This window comes from Coregonus clupeaformis, unplaced genomic scaffold, assembly GCF_020615455.1.
Source record: "Coregonus clupeaformis isolate EN_2021a unplaced genomic scaffold, ASM2061545v1 scaf0072, whole genome shotgun sequence".
Lineage (NCBI taxonomy): Eukaryota > Metazoa > Chordata > Actinopteri > Salmoniformes > Salmonidae > Coregonus > Coregonus clupeaformis.
The window spans coordinates 310,255-332,307 of NW_025533527.1; the positions used below are offsets into that span (position 1 = coordinate 310,255).

General features: G+C 44.3%; 1 protein-coding gene across 2 annotated transcripts in view; it reads right to left on the reverse strand.

The window, feature by feature from the left end:
• Nucleotides 1-22,053, reverse strand: part of LOC121553448 (inactive phospholipase D5-like) — a 54,957-nt gene that overhangs the window by 30,488 nt on the left and 2,416 nt on the right. For both annotated transcript variants that reach the window (XM_041866552.2, XM_041866551.2), the window contains exon 2: nucleotides 7,133-7,269. In XM_041866552.2, coding sequence (XP_041722486.1) covers nucleotides 7,133-7,269 — 137 coding nt within the window. The remainder of the gene's footprint in view (nucleotides 1-7,132; nucleotides 7,270-22,053) is intronic.

Consider the following 22,053-nt stretch of genomic DNA (forward strand, 5'->3'; position numbering starts at 1 on the left):
TTAGGCACACCGTGCTAAGACGCATCAGTGCAGGAGGATCCTTTCTATCTGAAGTAGTGTAGTGAAATGACTACGACTCTACCAGGAGAGCCTATCAGAGAAGCATCAGGAGTCCATCCAGCATTTTTTGTATTTATTTTTATTTCACCTTTATTTAACCAGGTAAGCCAGTTGAGAACAAGTTCTCATTTACAACTGCGACCTGGCCAAGATAAAGCATAGCAGTGCGATAAAAACAACAACACAGAGTTACATATGGGGTAAAAAAACATAAAGAAAATATATATACAGTGTGTGCAAATGTAGCAAGTTATGGAGGTAAGGCAATAAATAGGCTATAGTGCAAAATAATTACAATTAGTATTAACACTGGAATGCTAGATGTGCAAGAGATTATGTGCAAATAGAGATACTGGGGTGCAAAAGAGCAAAATAAATAACAATATAGGGATGAGGTAGTTGGGTGGGCTAATTTCAGATGGGCTGTGTACAGGTGCAGTGATCGGTAAGGTGCTCTGACAACTGATGCTTAAAGTTAGTGAGGGAGATAAGAGTCTCCAGCTTCAGAGATTTTTGCAATTCGTCCCATGACCAGTCATTGGCAGCAGAGAACTGGAAGGAATGGCGGCCAAAGGAGGTGTTGGCTTTGGGAATGACCAGTGAGATATACCTGCTGGAGCGCAGACTACGGGTGGGTGCTGCTATGGTGACCAATGAGCTAAGATAAGGCGGGGATTTGCCTAGCAGTGATTTATAGATGGCCTGGAGCCAGTGGGTTTGACGACGAACATGTAGTGAGGACCAGCCAACAAGAGCGTACAGGTCACAGTGGTGGGTAGTGTATGGGGCTTTGGAGACAAAACGGATGGCACTGTGATAGACTACATCCAATTTGCTGAGTAGAGTGTTGGAGGCTATTTTGTAAATGACATCGCCGAAGTCAAGGATCGGTAGGATAGTCAGTTTTACGAGGGCATGTTTGGCAGCATGAGTGAAGGAGGCTTTGTTGCGAAATAGGAAGCCGATTCTAGATTTAACTTTGGATTGGAGATTCTTAATGTGAGTCTGGAAGGAGAGTTTACAGTCTAACCAGACACCTAGGTATTTGTAGTTGTCCACATACTCTAGGTCAGACCCGTCGAGAGTGGTGATTCTAGTCGGGTGGGCGGGTGCCAGCAGCGTTCGATTGAAGAGCATGCATTTAGTTTTACTAGTGTTTAAGAGCAGTTGGAGGCTACTGAAGGAGTGTTGTATGGCATTGAAGCTCGTTTGGAGGTTTGTTAACACAGTGTCCAATGAAGGGCCAGATGTATACAAAATGGTGTCGTCTGTGTAGAGGTGGATCTGAGAGTCACCAGCAGCAAGAGCGACATCATTGATATACACGGAGAAAAGAGTCGGCCCAAGAATTGAACCCTGTGGCACCCCCATAGAGACTGCTATAGGTCCAGACAACAGGCCCTCCGATTTGACACACTGAACTCTATCTGAGAAGTAGTTGGTGAACCAGGCGAGGCAGTCATTTGAGAAACCAAGGCTATTTAGTCTGCCAATAAGAATGCGGTGGTTGACAGAGTCGAAAGCCTTGGCCAGGTCGATGAAGACGGCTGCACAGTACTGTCTATTATCGATCGCGGTTATAATATCGTTTAGGACCTTGAGCGTGGCTGAAGTGCACCCATGACCAGCTCGGAAACCGGATTGCATAGCGGAGAAGGTACGGTGGGATTCGAAATGGTCGGTGATCTGTTTGTTAACTTGGCTTTCAAATACTTTCGAAAGGCAGGGCAGGATGGATATAGGTCTGTAACAGTTTGGATCTAGAGTGTCACCCCCTTTGAAGAGGGGGGATGACCGTGGCAGCTTTCAATCTCTGGGGATCTCAGACGTTACGAAAGAGAGGTTGAACAGACTAGTAATAGGGGTTGCGACAATTTGGCGGCTAGTTTTAGAAAGAAAGGGTCCAGATTGTCTAGCCCAGCTGATTTGTAGGGGTCCAGATTTTGCAGCTCTTTCAGAACATCAGCTGTCTGAATTTGTGTGAAGGAGAAGCGGGGGGGCATGGGCAAGTTGCAGCGGAGGGTGCAGAGTTGGTGGCCGGGGTAGTGGTAGCCAGGTGGAAAGCATGGCCAGCCGTAGCAAAATGCTTGTTGAAATTCTCGATTATTGTAGATTTATCGGTGGTGATAGTGTTTCCTAGCCTCAGTGCAGTGGGCAGCTGGGAGGAAGTGCTCTTATTCTCCATGGACTTAACAGTGTCCCAAAACTTTTTGGAGTTAGTGCTACAGGATGCAAATTTCTGTTTGAAAAAGTTAGCCTTTGCTTTCCTGACTGCTTGTGTATATTGGTTCCTAACTAAAAAAGTTGCATATCGCGGGGGCTATTTGATGCTAATGCAGTACGCCACAGGATGTTTTTGTGCTGGTCAAGGGCAGTCAAGTCTGAGGAGAACCAGGGGCTATATCTGTTCTTAGTTCTGTATTTTTTTAATGGGGCATGTTTATTTAAGATTGAGAGGAAATTACTTTTAAAGAACAACCAGGCATCCTCTACTGACGGAATGAGATCTATATCCATCCAGGATACCTGGGCCAGGTCAATTAGGAAGGCCTGCTCGCTAAAGTGTTTTAGGGAGCGTTTGACAGTGATGAGGGGTGGTCGTTTGACCGCGGACCCGTTACGGACGCAGGCAATAAGGCAGTGATCGCTGAGATCCTGGTTGAAGACAGCGGAGGTGTATTTAGAGGGTAAGTTAGTCAGGATGATATCTATGAGGGTACCTATGGTTACGGATTTAGGGTTGTACCTGGTAGGTCCGTTGATAATTTGCGTGAGATTGAGGGCATCTAGTTTGGATTGTAGGATGGCCGGGGTATTAAGCATATCCCAATTTAGGTCACCAAGCAGTACGAACTCTGCGGATAAATGGGGGGCAATCAATTCACATATGGTGTCCAGGGCACAGCTGGGGGCTGAGGGGGGTCTATAGCAAGCAGCAACAGTGAGAGACTTATTTCTGGAAAGGTGGATTTTTAGAAGTAGAAGCTCAAACTGTTTGGGCACAGACCTGGATAGTATGATAGAGCTCTGCAGGCTATCTCTACAGTAGATTGCAACTCCACCCCCTTTGGCAGTTCTATCTAGATGGAAAATGTTATAGTTGGGGATGGAAATTTCAGAATTTTTGGTGGCCTTCCTAAGCCAGGATTCAGACACTGCTAGAAAATCAGGGTTGGCGGAGTGTGCTAACGCAGTGAATAACTCAAACTTAGGAAGTAGACTTCTGATATTTACATGCAGGAAACCAAGGCTTTTGCGATTACAGAAGTCAGCAAATGATAGCGCCTGGGGAGTAGGAGTGATACTGAGGGCTGCAGGGCCTGGGTTAGCCTCTACATCACCGGAGGAACAGAGGAGGACTAGAATAAGGATACGGCTAAAGGCTTTAAGAACTGGTCTTCTAGTGCGTTGGGTACATAGAATAAAGGGGACTACGACTCTGACCCATTGATATTATGCCAGGACAGTTAATGGATATTTTTGGTGATGTGAGAACCAATGCCTCCCTCTTGTCAACTTTAGAAGTAGAGGAGGGAGAAGCCGAACAGTTTGCCCGAGGGCATAGTTAAATGCCTGGATAGGGTGAGAGATTCTGGGAACAAGAAACCTGAGCCAGTACACAAACGGCGGTGGATGGAACAGAGTCCAATAGAGTAATAACCAACCATGTGTCTGCCTGCCTTAAACAAATCTACAGAGGAAGACTTGGCATCATAAACCATGAACGTGGAGGATTCATTCCCTTATCTGGCTGAAATACATATAAGCCTGAATGCCAGTATCATATTGATGGGCTAGCAATGGAATGCATTTCGAGGGAACAGTGTATTTACGCATTTAGATTAAATAAAACATACACGACATGACAAAAAGTATGTGGACACCTGCTCGTCGAACATCTCATTCCAAACTCATGGGCATTAATATGGAGTTGGTCCCCCCTTTGCTGCTATAACAGCCTCCACTCTTCTGGGAAGGCTTTCCTCTAGATGTTGGAACATTGCTGCGGGGACTTGCTTCCATTCAGCCACAAGAGCATTAGTGAGGTCGGGCACTGATGTTGGCGATTAGGCCTGGCTCGCAGTCAGTGTTCCATTTCATCCCAAAGGTGTTCGATGGGGTTGAGGTCAGGGCTCTGTGCAGGCCAGTCAAGTTCTTCCACACCGATCTCGACAAACCATTTCTGTATGGCCCTCGCTTTGTGCACGGGGGCAATGTCATGCTAAAACAGGAAAGGGCCTTCCCCAAACTGTTGCCACAAAGTTGGAAGCACAGAATCATCTAGAATGTAATTGTATGCTGTAGCGTTAAGATTTCCCTTCACTGGAACTAAGGGGCATAGCCCGAACCATGAAAAAACAGCCCCAGACCATTATTACTCCTCCACCAAACTTTACAGTTGGCACTATGTATTCGGGCAGGTAGCGTTCTCCTGGCATCCACCAAACCCAGATTCGTCTGCCAGATGGTGAAGCGTGATTCATCACTCCAGAGAATGCGTTTCCACTGCTCCAGAGTCCAACGGTGGCAAGCTTTACACCACTCCAACCGACACTTGGCATTGCGCATGGTGATCTTCGGCTTGTGTGCGGCTGCTTGGCCATGGAAACCTATTTCATGAAGCTCCTGACTAACAGTTATTGTTCTTACGTTGCTTCCAGAGGCAGTTTGGAACTCGGTAGTCAGTGTTGCAACCGAGGACAGGCAATATTTATGTGCTACGTGCTTCAGCACTCAGTGGTCCAGTTCTGTGAGCTTGTGTGGCCTACCACTTCGCGGCTGAGCCATTGTTGCTCCAAGACGTTTCCACTTCACAATAACAGCACTTACAGTTGACCGGGGCACCTTTAGCAGGGCAGAAATTTGACGAACTGACTTGTTGGAAAGTTGGCATCCTATGATGTTGCCACGTTGAAAGTCACTGAGCTCTGCCAGTGTTTGTCTATGGAGATTGCATGGCTGTGTGCTTGATTTTATACACCTGTCAGCAACGGGTGTGGCTGGAATAGCCTAATCGACTAATTTGAAGGGGTGTCCACATACTTTTGTATATACAGTGCATTCGGAAAGTATTCAGACCCCTTGACTTTTTCCACATTTTGGTAGGTTACAGCCTTGTTCTAAAATTGATTAAATTGTTTTTTCCCCTCATCAATCTACACACAATACCCCATAATGACAAAGCAAAAACTGTTAGACATTTTTGCTAATTTATAAAAAATAAAAAACGGAAATATCACATTTACATAAGTATTCAAACCCTTTACTCTGTACTTTGTTGAAGCACCTTTGCCAGCGATTACAGCCTCGAGTCTTCTTGGGTATGACGCTACAAGCTTGGCACACCTGTATTTGAGGAGTTTCTCCCATTCTCTGCAGATCCTCTCAAGCTCTGTCAGGTTGGATGTGGAGCGTCGCTGCACAGCTATTTTAAGGTCTCTCCAGAGATGTTCGAGCGGGTTCAAGTCCGGGCTCTGGCTGGGCCACTCAAGGACATTCAGAGACTTGTCCCGAAGCCACTCCTGCGTTGTGTTGGCTGTGTGCTTAGGTTCGTTGTCCTGTTGGAAGGTGAACCATCACCCCAGTCTGAGGTCCTGAGCGCTCTGGAGCAGGTTTTCATCAAGGATCTCTCTGTACTTTGCTCCGTTCATCTTTCCCTCGATCCTGACTAGTCTCCCAGTCCCTGCCGCTGAAAAACATCCCCACAGCATGATGCTGCCACCACCATGCTTCACCGTAGGGATGGTGCCAGGTTTCCTCCAGACATGATGCTTGGCACTCAGGCCAAAGAATTCAATCTTGTTTTCATCAGACCAGAGAATCTTGTGGTGTCTTTAGGTGCCTTTTGGCAAACTCCAAGCGGGCTGTCATGTGCCTTTTACTGAGGAGTGGCTTCCGTCTGGTCACTCTACCATAAAGGCCTGATTGGTGGAGTGCTGCAGAGATGGTTGTCCTTCTGGAAGGTTCTCACATCTCCACAGAGGAACTCTAGAGCTCTGTCAGAGTGATCATCGGGTTCTTGGTCACCTCCCTAACCAAGACCCTTCTCCCCGATTGCTCAGTTTGGCTCGGCGGCCAGCTCTAGGAAGAGTCTTGGTGGTTCCAAACTTCTTCCATTTAAGAATGATGGAGGCCACTGTGTTCTTGGGGACCTTCAATGCTGCAGACATTTTCTGGTACCCTTCCCCAGATCTGTGCCTCTACACAATCCTGTCTCGGAGCTCCACAGACAATTCCTTCAACATTTTACATTTACATTTTAGTCATTTAGCAGACGCTCTTATCCAGAGCGACTTACAGTTAGTGAGTGCATACATTATAATTTTTTATTTTGCATACTGGCCCCCCGTGGGAATCGAACCCACAACCCTGGCGTTGCAAACGCCATGCTCTACCAACTGAGCTACATCCCTGCCGGCCATTCCCTCCCCTACCCTGGACCAATTGTGCGCCGCCCTATGGGTCTCCCGGTCACGGCCGGCTACGACAGAGCCTGGATTCGAACCAGGATCTAGTGGCACAGCTAGCACTGCAATGCAGTGCCTTAGACCACATTAGACCACATTTCCTCATGGCTTGGTTTTTGCTCTGACATGCACTGTCAACTGTGGGACCTTATATAGACAGGCCTTTCCAAATCATGTCCAATCAATTGTATTTACCACAGGTGGACTCCAATCAAGTTGTAGAAACATCTCAAGGATGATCAATGGAAACAGGATGCACCTGAGCTCAATTTCGAGTCTCATAGGAAAGGGTCTGAATACTTATGTAAATAAGGTATTTCTGTTTTTTATTTTTTGATAAATGTGCAAAACTTTCTACAAACCTGTTTTCGCTTTGTCATTATGGGGTATTTTGTGTAGATTGCTGAGGATTATTATTTTTTAAATCAATTTTAGAATAAGGCTGTAACTTAACAAAATGTGGAAAAGGTCAAGCAGTCTGAATAATTTCCGAAGGCACTGTACAGCTAGCTAGCTTGCAGAAATGATGAGAGAACAAAGCTATTTTGATCATGTCCGTGTGCATGTCCAAATATTAAGATTGTGATGGCTGGAGGATATCTCACCTGCAGTTCTTGTTACAGTTCTCCTCCGTTATACCGTCTTCATCCTCTCCCCAGACATCCACCGCTGAGAATATCAAGGCCACCAGGATGGCGAAACAGCACACCAACGCAAAGATTACGATACATTTCTGCTGAGACTGCAAGAGAAAGATCGGAAAAGGGAGAACAAAGTAGTTACAGGGGAGGCCAGGGCTGGTGGTACATTGATCTCCTGAAAACAGTTTATAATAATTTATAAGAAAGTACTTCTGGAGGGCTTGTCCAAATCAAAGAGGCACTTGGACCTTGGCCAAGGCTGAAAAAGTGAGATTGTAATGGTAATATATACAGTATGTCACCCCAACCCAGTTTTTTTTGGTGGTACTTTTCAACCCTTTTTCGTGATATCCAATTGGTAGTTACAGTCTTGTCCCATTGCTGCAACTCCCGTACAGACTCGGGAGAGGCAAAGGTCGAGACCATGCGTCCTCATAAACACGACCCTGCCAAGCCGCACTGCTTCTTGACACACTGCCCGCTTAACCCAGAAGCCAACCGCACCAATGAGTCGGAGGAAACACCGTACAACTGGTGACCGAAGTCAGCGTGCATGCGCCCAGCCCGCCACAAGGAGTCGCTAGAGCGCGATGGGACAAGGACATCCCGGCCGGCCAAACCCTCCCCTAACCCGGACGACACTGGGCCAATTGTGCGCCGCCTCATTAGTCTCCCGTTCGCGGCCAGGGATCGAACCCGGGTCTGTAGTGACGCCTGCAGTGCCTTAGACTGCTACGCCACTCGCGAGGCCCCAACACTGTTTACTAGTCTCTCGGACATGTACAATATGCTGCTGCTTTGGCAAAAGCTAAAAATGGGGTTCCGAAAATGGGGATCCGAATAAACCAATAAACCAAAGTAGCCTAATGCAGTCGACTTACACAGAAAAGCCATGCTAGAGTTTCCCCAGTGAGCTGGTCACTTAATTTAATATTTTATTGCTAGGATTCGGTTTGTCCTGTTCTTAAAATACTTGGGTGCCCAGAGGGTAAAAACTAAGTTCTCATCATAACATCACATAATATCTATTGAAATATTCCCTCATTTACAGTATTCTCATTTGATCTATATCCATTAAAATGCAATGCACTTTGTGTCGTGGTAAATCACAACTCCAACCGGAACATTGTATAATGTGCTATTGATATACAACCATGACCTAATTACTCTGTAAGTAAAACAATAACAAAATGTGTCCGAATCTCTTTAACTGCTGCAGGAGCCAAACATAATAACCCTTGAACACAAAGGGCCATTATATGGTCAGCTTCACAGAGTTCATTACTGAAAAGAAAACTTGAAAAACAATTATAGGTAAATAGACCTCTCTCTCACATTAGGACATTTGTGTGAATTATGTTTGTGTTGTTGGGAGGGGTCATAGTGCTAGCCCCAGTAAATCACTGGGGCTAAGCTTCCTGCCATCCAGGACCTCTATACCAGGCGGTGTCAGAGGAATGCCCTACAAATGGTCAAAGACTCCAGCCACCCTAGTCATAGACTGTTCTCTCTGCTACCGCACGGCAAGCGGTACCGGAGCGCCAAGTCTAGGTCCAAGAGGCTTCTAAACAGCTTCTACCCCCAAGCCATAAGACTCCTGAACATCTAATCAAATGGCTACCCAGACTATTCCCCCCCCCCCCCTTATTTTACGCTGCTGCTACTCTCTTAATTATCTATGCATCGTCACTTTAATAACCTCTACCTACATGTACATATTACCCCAATTACCTCGACTAACCGGTGCCCCCACACATTGACTCGGTACCGGTACCCCCTGTATATAGCCTCGCTATTGTTATTTTTACTGCTGCTCGTTAATTATTTGTTACATTTATTTCGTATTATTTTATGTTGTATTTTTTTGTGCTTTCTTTTGGTATTCTTTCTTAAAACTGCATTGTTGGTTAAGGGCTTGTAAGTAAGCATTTCACTGTAAGGTCTACACCTGTTGTATTCGGCGCATGTGACAAATACATTTTGATTTGATTTGATTTGCACTTGAAACGTTGCCAGTTATCAGACTCCTGAATGGGGTCCCAGAGTCAGTAGTCCTTCAGTTACTGGAGTCATTCTCCCTAGCTGAAAAACAGCCATGCCCTCCTCTGTGAACCCTGTTAAATAATAAACGCCCTCTTCGGTAAGACTGTGAAAGAAACAGTAATCACCGCCACCAAGAACACACGAGTACAACCAGCAATGCCACCTTATGACTACCAAGTATCACACAGCAATGTCCAATAATATGAATATAAGTATAGAGGAATAGTGACTCCAATCTCTGAACACAATAGGCTACTCCTAAGAAAACAGGTACACAATAGGTTTCTTCCTTGGAGTTTTTTTCTAGCCACTGTGCTTCCGTCTCTGCATTGCTTGCTCTTTGGGGTTTTAGGATGGGTATCTGTAAAGCACTTTGACACAACTGCTGGTGTAAAAAGGGCTTTATAAAATATATTTGATTGATTGAGGGAACAGACAACATCTTTGACTACTACATTAGACACCTCATTGTGCCCCACTTCCACTACCTAGAGCCTGGACTGACCTTGCGGGAAGCCCCAAGCCTGCTCAAAATGGCTGCCGCTTTAAAAGCTCCATAGTTCTAGTCCCTGTGAAAAAGGCTGACAACTGGTACATGGCAGCTGGCAGGGTGCCCGTCAGTCACACACACACTTGAAGGGAAAGTCAGTCTGGATGGGCATTCACATTCAGGGATATGAGGCAGAGATGTGTGCTGAACAGAGGGCGTTTCTCCATAAAGGATTAAAACATTAGGCCACAATGATAGATGTTAAGTATGCAGTGGAAAGTTGGCCTGTAATAGTCATTTGCCCAAAGTGCGTGTATTCACTGCCATTACAGTCAACTCTCTCAGAACGTAATGGAAGGTGAATTACAACTATTTTAGCATGGTAGTCGTGGTACTTTGGTATCAGTTATCTAGAGTGTTTTAACTAATTAGATGCCTGTAATATTGAAAAGGGTAATGCAAATGTATAGACACGTCACATAATATTTTCAGAGACCCATAGTTCAATTAGTTTATTACTATATACAAGCAAAAGGCAGGCAAATGTCAGGGGCCTAATTAAGTGGATGATGATGACTCCTCCTATTCTCGAGCTGCGGATTACCATGCCCTCAAAGGAAATGGTTATGCCACAGCACAGGGAGAGGGGAAAAACACTCAGAGCGCATGCAGTGCTACACTCTTAGGAAAAAGGGTTATTCAACTGTCCACATAGGATAAGCCTTTTTGGTTCCATGTAGAACCCTCTGTAGAAAAGGGAACCCAAAAGGGTTGTACCTGGAACCAAAATAGCTTTCTACCTGCAACCAAAAAGGATTCATCAAAGGGTTCTCCTATTGGGGACAGCCAAGAACCCTCTAAGGTTCTAGATAGCACCTTTTTTTCTAAGAGTGTATTTTTACTACATACCATGGAATAATTTTGAATAACGTTGTCTCTAACCATTGGAGAACCTATGCAGAGAAGGAAACCTCATGTTTCATGAACAGACAGTCTTGTTTCGGGGCAAGTCAAGTATCTGTAAGCCGCTGCTGTGGCCAGAGATGGCTGTGCTGATGATCAAATCATGCAACGAGATTTTTCTATTCCCTTTGTAGTCGCTGAAAATTCAATTCCAGTATAGAGGAACAGCTGGAGTGTTTGGCTGTTGACTTCAGCCATGGACTTAGCCTACATACAGCACAGGCGTTGGAAAAGCCTGTCCCCTGTACACTTTAGCATGTATAAATGTGCCATCTTAATTTGACCAGTTTCTCACAGCAGGAAAATAACCCTGCGGCAACAAGAAATGGGAAGTTTATGTGGATTATAACTAACGGGCATTTATGTAGGGGTTGATACATTTTTCATTAGGGCAAATCACATCAGAAATGTTAAAGTTGAAATTACAAACATTAGAAGTCTTTTTAAACCTTGAATACACTATACAGTAATCAAATTAAGATAATTAATCTGTATACAGCTATCCAAGAAAGAAAGGTGCCTACAGTGTATGCCCGCAACAAACCAGATTTTTCTTTCTTTCAGCATAAAGCTTCAAGTGGTGATCCAAACCGACAGGGATTCAGGGATTTTTTGTTGTTTCATGGAAGTTGTATAATCTAAATTAGTTTCTTGGGTCGGTCACATTTGTAACAAGCTAATTTCAATAACTAAAAACCAAAGCAGAAAGGCATGCTTTAATCAATTTTTGGCTCCCAGAAGTGATTAACAGACAGCTTGCATACCTGTTCTGTACTAGAGGGTTCATTAACGTACAATATTCCTTCATCAAGCCCCAGAGAGCTCTAAGCACAGAGGTCTCTACCTACCACCCACAAGGCTGGTCTACAACAGTTCCTTTACCATAACTTTACATCATGGTCATAACGCATGCCCGCACACACATTGATACCTATGAAATTATGCAGAGATCCACAACAGAAGCTGCTCATCCTTGTGGAAATAGTGGAGAGCGAGAGAGTGTGTGTCAATATTCAGTGTGTCTCAAGAGACTCATTGTCCGTTATGAGCACAGCTGTTCTATGAAGAACTCACCAGCTTGTAATGGAAAATGAAAGGGCAGGGGAAATTAAATTGTATCAATATTAAACGGTGTAAGAAAAAAGTTGAGTTATACACTTGTGTTATACATAAGTGCTCAAAAAGGTGCCAGCACTGAGTTAGATTATAAATATTATCCTGTTTCAATCGAAGCTTTGAGAACACACCTTACTTTCCCATTCTTTCAGACACTAGTACAGTAGTAATGTATAATGATTGGCCTTTTTTTTTTTTTAGGAACATCTTATCGAAGAGGAGGATTTCTTATCAAACTTGGCATATTGTACAGACAACCAAGAACCAGAGTATAACTATATACTATATAATTTCTCATCTGTACTCTTGTAGGAGGATCTTTCCTTGTAGTTTAGTAGGGAAAGTTGAGGCGTACAGGCCTTCCTGACATCTAACGGCTTGGTACTTGTTAAAGATCAGGTAATGTCTCTGATAGACTGATGTCGGTGCAGAGGCTCATGCTGAACACTGACGAAGGCACCAGGGTGAAAGGATTGGATGGATCTCCCTAAACAACAGACTATTGATGCATAGTGGTGTTAGAACTGTGTTTATCTTCTACATATAGACACTTTACACACAGGGGACTTACTGTAGTGTGGAGAATGTGTACAACACTGATAAGACACCAAAACTGTGTAATCAGTTAGATTGATTTGAAAAGAAAACTTCAAGTTCGTCTGAGGACCAAAAAATAAATAAATACAATTAAAATAAAGATATGATTGATGGCACTGTATGTGCAATCCAAGAGAAGCTTGGTCTTGAATTATAAATAGCCTGGAAATAAAATACCTTTGAGTTTCATTAAATATCTGAAGGTTGGTGCTAAACCCGCTTCCTGAATAATGTTTTGAGGACATCACATTTTTCAAGCATATCCCTTTAACAAGTATAAAAGGCCCCTCTACCCAAGAGTAACAGGGAAAGCTTCAGATCTTGCACCTCTCCGACAGAGGTGCAACTATAAAAGAGCGAAGTGGAATAAGTGAAACGGATGGTATGAATGACACAACAACTAAGGAAAAGGAATTACAGTAGCTGTAGATCACCTAAGGTAGAGGGACAGTTACAGTAAGCAATGGATAATGTTATATATGGCTTTATTTTGTTACTACTGAAAAGTTATTACGTTAAGAAGAGTTATATTACATTATCCAGTGGATATTAAGTTACCAAGGACCAAGGGAGGGGCCTCTGGTGGGTGCACCCACAGGAAAATCATCATACATGTTATTGTATGCATGTTATGTATCAACATATATTCATGCTGTTTCAAAGCAACACAAAGAGAGATCATACCCTTGGGGTATCATTTTAAAGGTCAAAAACAACTTTCCAATATAAATAAAAATTTTATATGCAGGTCTGTAACAGTTTTGCTAAGGTTGACTGTACCTAAATAATATAGCTCACCAAGGTAGTAATCGACCCAACTTAAATTTGCTTAAGCGTGGGAGGAAAAAAATATGTATCTCACACACACACACACACACACAGGCCTTGGTGATTCAATTGAGTTCCATACAGCTGCTGCAGCCATTGGAACAAACAATAGCATACCTCAAGACTATTCATTTCAATAATAAATTATTATATCAACATACCTTTTTACTAGCAGGTGGATTCACAACGTTAGGGTAATTGAACTGTTCCCTAGACTACTAACATAAAAAACAAGGTATTCTTTCATCCCCTGATATTGTCTTCTGTGTGCATATCTCTGACACCTGCAATAAAGTACTGGCAAATGCACTACCTAGTCCAAACAGTGTCTGGTTCCTCAGTCTCCTGGCTTCTGTCTTCTTATTCCCTGGCTTTCTACAGCCATTCCCATCACAGTGTTGTTTCACTACAGTACTTTACCAACTCCGTAAATGACTGCGTGTAGGTCCCCAGAGCCAGTGAGTGAGGCCAGGACAGTGTGTCCTGTCAGCTGGATGTGTCTCTGCACATACTCAGCACATCAACGCTAAGCACTCTGGGATGTGTGGTCTTTCACTCCATTTCCATCTCCAGAGTGAAGGACAGACTGTATTCATGTTGGCTGATGGCCCAGAAAATATACTTTCAGTGCAAAAGGTATACATTTTCCAAGCCCCTGAATATTTCCATTTAGAAGTGCAGACATGCTCAAGTTGTGTTGGTTAAGAATGAATAATTTTGTCCAGAAGCTGGTTAAAAGCCTCTCAGAGGACCGTGTGAAACGTCAACATAACAGTGCGACTTCAGAAATGTTGCAGAGGACGAGGACCAAGTCCCATTTCAAAGGACCACGATTGACATGGCAATTCAACTCAGGAACAGCAAGCTTGGCGAGACAGCTTTATGATAGCTGTATTGATGTGACGGCTGTCTGGCTATATGCCAGGTATGTCAGGTTCAATCTGAGGGCCAGTCACATAGCTGAACCAATCAATGGAACCTCGAGCTCATCTGTCATCAAGACAAGCAGAGGGGAGGGAATGGGATGGAATATCAAGGGGAAGTTTGGATTAAACGATAAGTAGCCTAATCAGAAGAACTGCTCTGATACAGAAATGGTAGTTACACCTTAGTTGAACAGGGCTGATTTTGTTTTTATCCCTATACTTGTAAGTGCCGTATAAGCCTACACATCTTCTAATAATATCTAAAATCACTGGTAGATCATAAACTGTTATCGTGATATTGGCTATGATCAGGCTTGTCTGCTACACAACAGGTAGCATTGGCCACATGGCATGTTGTTTGACACTCAACTTACTGTTTATCTTAAGCCTTGTTCACACTGCGGGCCTTAATGCTCAAATCAGTTATGTTTTTCAAATCCGTTTGTACTTTTTGGCTGTTCAGACCGCAGGAAAAACAAACAGATTTGAATTGGATATGCAAAAAAATGGGATTCGAGTCACTTCAAACTGCCAATGTGAACAAGGCTTTAGAGACCTGACTCACTGTTCCTCTCCTAATGCATTATCCCCAATAAAACAAACAAGAGGCACGCCGAGTTTTAATCTGTTTGCAATTTGTGCAGAGGCATTACATTATCAAATCAAATCAAATTGTATTGGTCACATGCGCCGAATACAACAGGTGCAGACATCACAGTGAAATGCTTACTTACAGCCCTTAACCAACAGTGCATTTATTTTTAACAAAAAAGTAAAAATAAAACAACAACAAAAAAAGGGTTGAGAAAAAAAGAGCAGAAGTAAAATAAAATAACAGTAGGGAGGCTATATATACAGGGGGGTACCGGTGCAGAGTCAATGTGCGGGGGCACCGGCTAGTTGAGATAGTTGAAGTAATATGTACATGTGGGTAGAGTTAAAGTGACTATGCATAAATAATTAACAGAGTAGCAGCAGCGTAAAAAGGATGGGGTGGGGGGGGCAGTGCAAATAGTCCGGGTAGCCATGATTAGCTGTTCAGGAGTCTTATGGCTTGGGGGTAGAAGCTGTTGAGAAGTCTTTTGGACCTAGACTTGGCACTCTGGTACCGCTTGCCGTGCGGTAGCAGGGAGAACAGTCAATGACTAGGGTGGCTGGAGTCTTTGACAATTTTGAGGGCCTTCCTCTGACACCGCCTGGTATAGAGGTCCTGGATGGCAGGAAGCTTGGCCCCAGTGATGTACTGGGCCGTACGCACTACCCTCTGTAGTGCCTTGCGGTTGGAGGCCAAGCAGTTGCCATACCAGGCGGTGATGCAACCAGTCAGGATGCTCTCGATGGTGCAGCTGTAGAATTTTTTGAGGATCTGAGGACCCATGCCAAATCTTTTCAGTCTCCTGAGGGGGAATAGGCTTTGTCGTGCCCTCTTCACGACTGTCTTGGTGTGTTTGGACCATGATAGTTCGTTGGTGATGTGGACACCAAGGAACTTGAAGCTCTCAACCTGTTCCACTACAGCCCCGTCGATGAGAATGGGGGCGTGCTCAGTCCTCTTTTTTTTCCTGTAGTCCACAATCATCTCCTTTGTCTTGGTCACGTTGAGGGAGAGGTTGTTGTCCTGGCACCACATGGCCAGGTCTCTGACCTCCTCCCTATAGGCTGTCTCATCGTTGTCGGTGATCAGGCCTACCACTGTTGTGTCGTTGGCAAACTTAATGATGGTGTTGGAGTCGTGCCTGGCCATGCAGTCATGGGTGAACAGAGAGTACAGGAGGGGACTGAGCACGCACCCCTGAGGGGCCCCCGTGTTGAGGATCAGTGTGGCAGATGTGTTGATACCTACCCTTACCACCTGGGGGCGGCCCGTCAGGAAGTCCAGGATCCAGTTGCAGAGGGAGGTGTTTAGTCCCAGGATCCTTAGCTTAGTGATGAGCTTAGAGGGCACTATGGTGTTGAATGCTGAGCTGTAGTCAATGAATAGCATTCTCACGTAGGTGTTCCTCTTGTCCAGGTGGGAAAGGGCAGTGTGGAGTGCAATAGAGATTGCATCATCTGTGGATCTGTTGGGGCGGTATGCAAATTGGAGTGGGTCTAGGGTTTCTGGGATAATGCTGTTGATGTGAGCCATGACCAGCCTTTCAAAGCACTTCATGGCTACAGACGTCAGTGCTACGGGTCGGTAGTCATTTAGGCAGGTTATCTTAAGAGTCCTTGGGCACGGGGACTATGGTGGTCTGCTTGAAACATGTTGGTATTACAGACTCAGTCAGGGACATGTTGAAAATGTCAGTGAAGACACTTGCCAGTTGGTCAGCACATGCTCGGAGTACACGTCCTGGTAATCCGTCTGGCCCTGCGGCCTTGTGAATGTTGACCTGCTTAAAAGTCTTACTCACATCGGCTCACGGAGAGCGTGATCACATAGTCATCCGGAACAGCTGGTGCTCTCATGCATGCTTCAGTGTTGCTTGCCTCGAAGCGAGCATAGAAGTGGTTTAGCTCGTCTGGTAGGCTTGTGTCACTGGGCAGCTCGCGGCTGTGCTTCCCTTTGTAGTCTGTAATAGTTTTCAAGCCCTGCCACATCCGACGAGCGTCAGAGCCAGTGTAGTACGATTCAATCTTAGCCCTGTATTGACTCTTTGCCTGTTTGATGGTTCGTCGGAGGGCATAGCGGGATTTCTTATAAGCGTCCGGGTTAGAGTCCCGTTCCTTGAAAGCGGCAGCTCTACCCTTTAGCTCAGTGCGGATGTTTCCTGTAATCCATGGCTTCTGGTTGGGGTATGTACGTACGGTCACTGTGGGGACGACATCATCGATGCACTTATTGATGAAGCCAGTGACTGATGTGGTGTACTCCTCAATGCTGTCTGAAGAATCCCGGAACATGTTCCAGTCTGTGCTAGCAAAACAGTCCTGTAGCTTAGCATCTGCGTCATCTGACCACTTTTTTATTAACCGAGTCACTGGTGCTTCCTGCTTTAGTTTTTGCTTATAAGCGGGAATCAGGAGGATAGAGTTATGGTCAGATTTGCCAAATGGAGGACGAGGGAGAGCTTTGTATGAGTCTCTGTGTGTGGAGTAAAGGTGGTCTAGAGTTTTTTTTCCTCTGGTTGCACATTTAACATGCTGGTAGAAATTAGGTAGAACGGATTTAAGTTTCCCTGCATTAAAGTCCCCGGCCACTAGGAGCGCTGCATCTGGATGAGCGTTTTCCTGTTGATTTATGGCCTTGTACAACTCATTCAGTGCAATCTTAATGCCAGCATTGGTTTGTGGTGGTAAATAGACAGCTATGAAAAATATAGATGAAAACTCTCTTGGTAAATAGTGTGGTCTACAGCTTATCATAAGATACTCTACCTCAGGCGAGCAAAACCTCGAGACTTCCTTAGTATTTGATTTTGTGCACCAGCTGTTGTTTACAAATATACACAGACCGCCACCCCTTGTCTTACCGGAGTCAGCCGTTCTATCCTGCCGATGTAGCGTATAGCCCGCTAGCTGTATGTTATCATTGTCGTCGTTCAGCCACGACTCAGTGAAACATAGGATATTACAGTTTTTAATGTCCCGTTGGTAGGATAACCGTAATCTTAGGTCATCCAATTTGTTATCCAATGATTGAAGATTGGCTAATAGGATTGATGGAAGAGGCAGTTTACTTGCTCGCCGTCGGATCCTTACAAGGCACCCCGATCTACGTCCACGATATCTCCGTCTCTTCCTCACGCGAATGACAGGGATTTGGGCCTTGTCGGGTGTCTGTATGATATCCTTCGCGGCCGCCTCGTTGAAGAAAAAATATTTGTCCAATACGAGGTGAGTAATCGCTGTCCTGATATCCAGAAGCTCTTTTTGGTTATAAGAGACAATGGCAGAAACATTATGTACAAAATAAATTACAAATAACGCGGAAAAACAAATAATAGTACAAATGGTTAGAGGGCTGTAAAACGGCAGCCATCTTCTCCGGCGCTGTTAATACTCTCGGCTGCAGCATTTATCAATCCCCAATCAGCGGGGTATTGTGTTGCGATCTATTCACTCCATCGGGACTGGGCCTGAAGGTTAGCTCTGATTGTTGTGAGTCCTGCCAGAATTATCCATCATCCTCCTTAATCCAGTGCGTCATGTTTTGACAGGGTACCAAACTCCAGTCTGCATTCTGAGAAGTAATTTACGATTTCAATACTAACATGCAGTACCGCGGTCAGCCTTGCACTTTGTGGCTTCAATAAGAGTCCTTCTTCCCTGGCGTGAGCTACCCATCTGCCAGTGACTGACAAATGTGCTGCATGGGTTCCTACAGGAGGAGCTTTGCTGTCTGTGATTGGTTATTGGAACACATGTGACCCAGTGATTAATGCTACCAAATCACACAATGGAGTGATGGGTGTTTAAAATGCATATTGTTTAGCTCTAATGGTTCTTTGACTATAGCATGTTCAATTGCACCAACCACAGTTATCACCAGAGTGGATCTTTATGTGGAATCTCTTAAAGGAACATTAACATTGGAAACGTGAGTTGAGGACACTAACAATTGTTATCAACAATCAATGGTAACTATTCAATATCCATGAGCCAGCCATATCTGTGATGCATCTCCTTGTCAATGCCAGTCAAGCAGTCAAGTCAATCATTGCGGAGGTTCTCTGGCTGAAGTTTGAGTGAGACCTTTTCCCTGACCTTTCCAATAACGCCTTCACACAGAAAGGTCAGAAGACAAACGCTGGCATTCGCCTTGGAACTCAGCACATCTCCCCACAATGATTTACACAGGATGGGATGGGGAAAAGAAGGATGGAGGGAATATTTAAATCAGTACATGGACAGATGAGAAGGGGAAAAAATGGCAGATATGTTTCTTTTTTAGCATTTTTTCTATTATTTTCTTCCATCATCAATTGGAATTTATGCATCATTATATCTCCATATCAATACAGACCTCTGGGTAACCACAGAAACCTGAGATGAAATTAGAAAACATTACTGGAAAGAGGGAAAACTGAGACAGAGACGGTAAAATGGAAAAAGAAAACTGCCCAGAAGGTGCAGGTTATTTATGCAGTTATAGAATGGGTCCAGTGGTAAAAATGCAATCAACGAGATAGAAAATATGGTATCAATACCCATGTTCTCTCTCTCCACCTCTATCTCTTGGAGTGGTACTGGTAAGGATTGCGTCTACTTTAGTCTGAAGGGCTGGGACCCGCTCCCTGCCTTGCAGGCAGCTCAGCCCATTGATTGCAGCCAGGCCCCTCCTGATCAATAAGTCAATTAAGCCTCCATTAGAGCGACATGAGATCTGAGGCTCCAGACACCTCTAATGCCAGCTGGGAGCAGACTAGGCTCCCAGACCCTGGGTCCCTTCCCCTTCATCCCTGGGAAGCCTCAGCCTGGGGCTTTCATGACCAGAGGAGAGCAGAACGAACACCATGATGATGGGAACAACGCAATGGGAATTTCAGAACTGCTGCACTGACAGAAAGACGGCCATTTTCCACAAGACAAGGGACCAATTAACCACCATCTTTGTCAGAGGACTCTGCTGGCTGTCAGAATATAAAAGCCTCGAACACTTCAAAACTTAAGTAGGCAAAACAAATGACTGTATGATGGTGCAGAAACACCAGCTTTGTCAGCTGCAGTAAGCTATCACTGTTCTCCATTTACAGTAGAAGTAGTATATCCTACGGTTCTTCTAATGCTTCTTCCTGCTTCTTCCCTCTCTGCATATCTGTTGAGTATCATATTCAAATTATCAAGCTTTATTTATACAGCACATTTCAGACATGGAATGCAACACAATGTGTTTCACAGGGGAAAAAACAACAACAAAAAACAATAAAATATTTATTACACAACAAACATAAGAGGATATAAAACTAAAGAAAAACCGTAAAAACTGAACGACTAAAAAGCACCCTAAGGAAAAGAAAAGCTAAAAATACCTCTTTTAAATATGTCCACATTTTTGGACCCCCTCAGGTTCTCTGGCAGGCTATTCCAGAGTCTGGGGGCATAATAACTAAAGGCTGCCTCTCCATGCCTCTTGGTCCTAGGCTTTGGGATAGTTAAAAGGCCAGTGCCAGAGGACCTGAGGGACCTACTGGGTCCATACCTTAAAAGCATGTCTGGCATGTATTGGGGTGCACAATCGTTGATTGATATAAAAATCAATAGAAGAATCTTTAAATTAATTCTAAAACTCACAGGCAGCCAGTGCAGAGACCTTAAAACCGGTGTAATGTGTGCTCTCCGTCTGGTCTTGGTCAGTACCTTTCCTGCAGCATTCTGTATGTTTTGCAGTTGACCAATGGCTTTCTTGGGTAGACCAGACAGGAGAGCATTACAGTAGTCAAGCCTGCTTGTAATAAAAGCATGGATGAGTCTCTCTGTATCAGCCTGAGAGAGAAACGGCCGCACCTTGGCAATGTTCCTCAGGTGGTGAAAAGCTATTTTGGTCACATTCCTAATGTGTGATTCGCAAATTGAGTTCAGAATCTAAAATAACACCTAGGTTTTTTACCTGGTGTTTAATCTTTATTGCCTGTGAATGTGCAGACAGATTCTGTCTTAGTGCTTTGGCTCCAATGAGTACCTCAGTCTTGTCTTGATTTAGCTGGAGGAAGTTGTGAGCCATCCAAGTATTTAAATCACTAATACAGTCTAATAATTTATCCATGGAGCTCAAAACCTCTGGTGACACAGAAATGTAAAGTTGTGTATTGTCTACGTAGCTGTGAAAATCAATGCTGTGCTTTCTGATAATGTTTGCATGGGCATGTCACTCTCAACCACCATCCGTAGTTGCCATCTTTACTGTCGAATCGGCACGATTTACAATTGCCAGGACTGATCTGTGAATTGGTGTCTGGTTTAGAGGGGATGTAAACTCCCATCACTACTGTTCTAAGCCACATACTAAAGAGACTTGGACACACTCAGCAAGCTTAATAACTTACACATATTCTGCATTAGGGAAATGTATTACGTTAGTGTCCATTTGTGTGTCTATATGGCTGTGTTTAGACAGGCAGCCCAACTCTGAGCTCTGAAAAAGATCTGATGTGAAAAAATCTGATGTGATTGGTCAAAAGACCAATTAGTGGGGGAAAAAGTGTGTGTGTGCGTGCGTATGTCTTTGTGTTTGCGCACGTGTGTTTGCATGAGCGACATGAAATTGTGAATAACTGCAAAATGTATCAATTCTTTTCAGTAATTGAAAAACAGATGGGTAAAATGCCCTGCCAGATGGTCAGAAATTCAGTTTTGGTAGAAGAATGGAGAGAGAAGGTAGAATATCTGATAAAATAATTACTTTCAAGCATCAACCAAGCTATCTCAAACACAATTCAAAACCATTTCCCTTTACCTTTGTATCTAATCTAATAAAGGGACATACAGTAATTCATGTTTTTATAAATCAGACAGTGCACACTCATTAGATCTCATTATTTTTGGAGGGCACCATTAGTTTTGTCCAGTTAAGGGCCATTTTGGAGGGGGATGATCAATGATGTGTCTCTCCATGCTGCAGTATCATTGGCCTAGCCAGGGATGGTAGCACTGTCGCTGTCCCAGTCCCTCCCTTGTGAAGCCCCTATAGGCTGCAGGCTGCAGCACTGGCTGGGCCATTACAGGCTCACAGAGCCCTCCGAGCTCCTGAGACCTGACAATGACTGATCTGTGGTCAGCCCATCCGCTCATTAAATCCTTGTGATATATGATCTCCAGAGCACTGTGTGACCTAATGCACTTGGGAAGAGGAGGGGTAGGGTCCATCCCCCTGTGATAGAAGCGACGTAAGCAATAAAGAAAGAACAATTTTAAGAGGCTCTTATGTTGCTGTCGTGATTTTGCCCAAACTATGAAAAGGTTATTTTGTGCAATCAAAGTTCCTTAAATAGTTTACATAT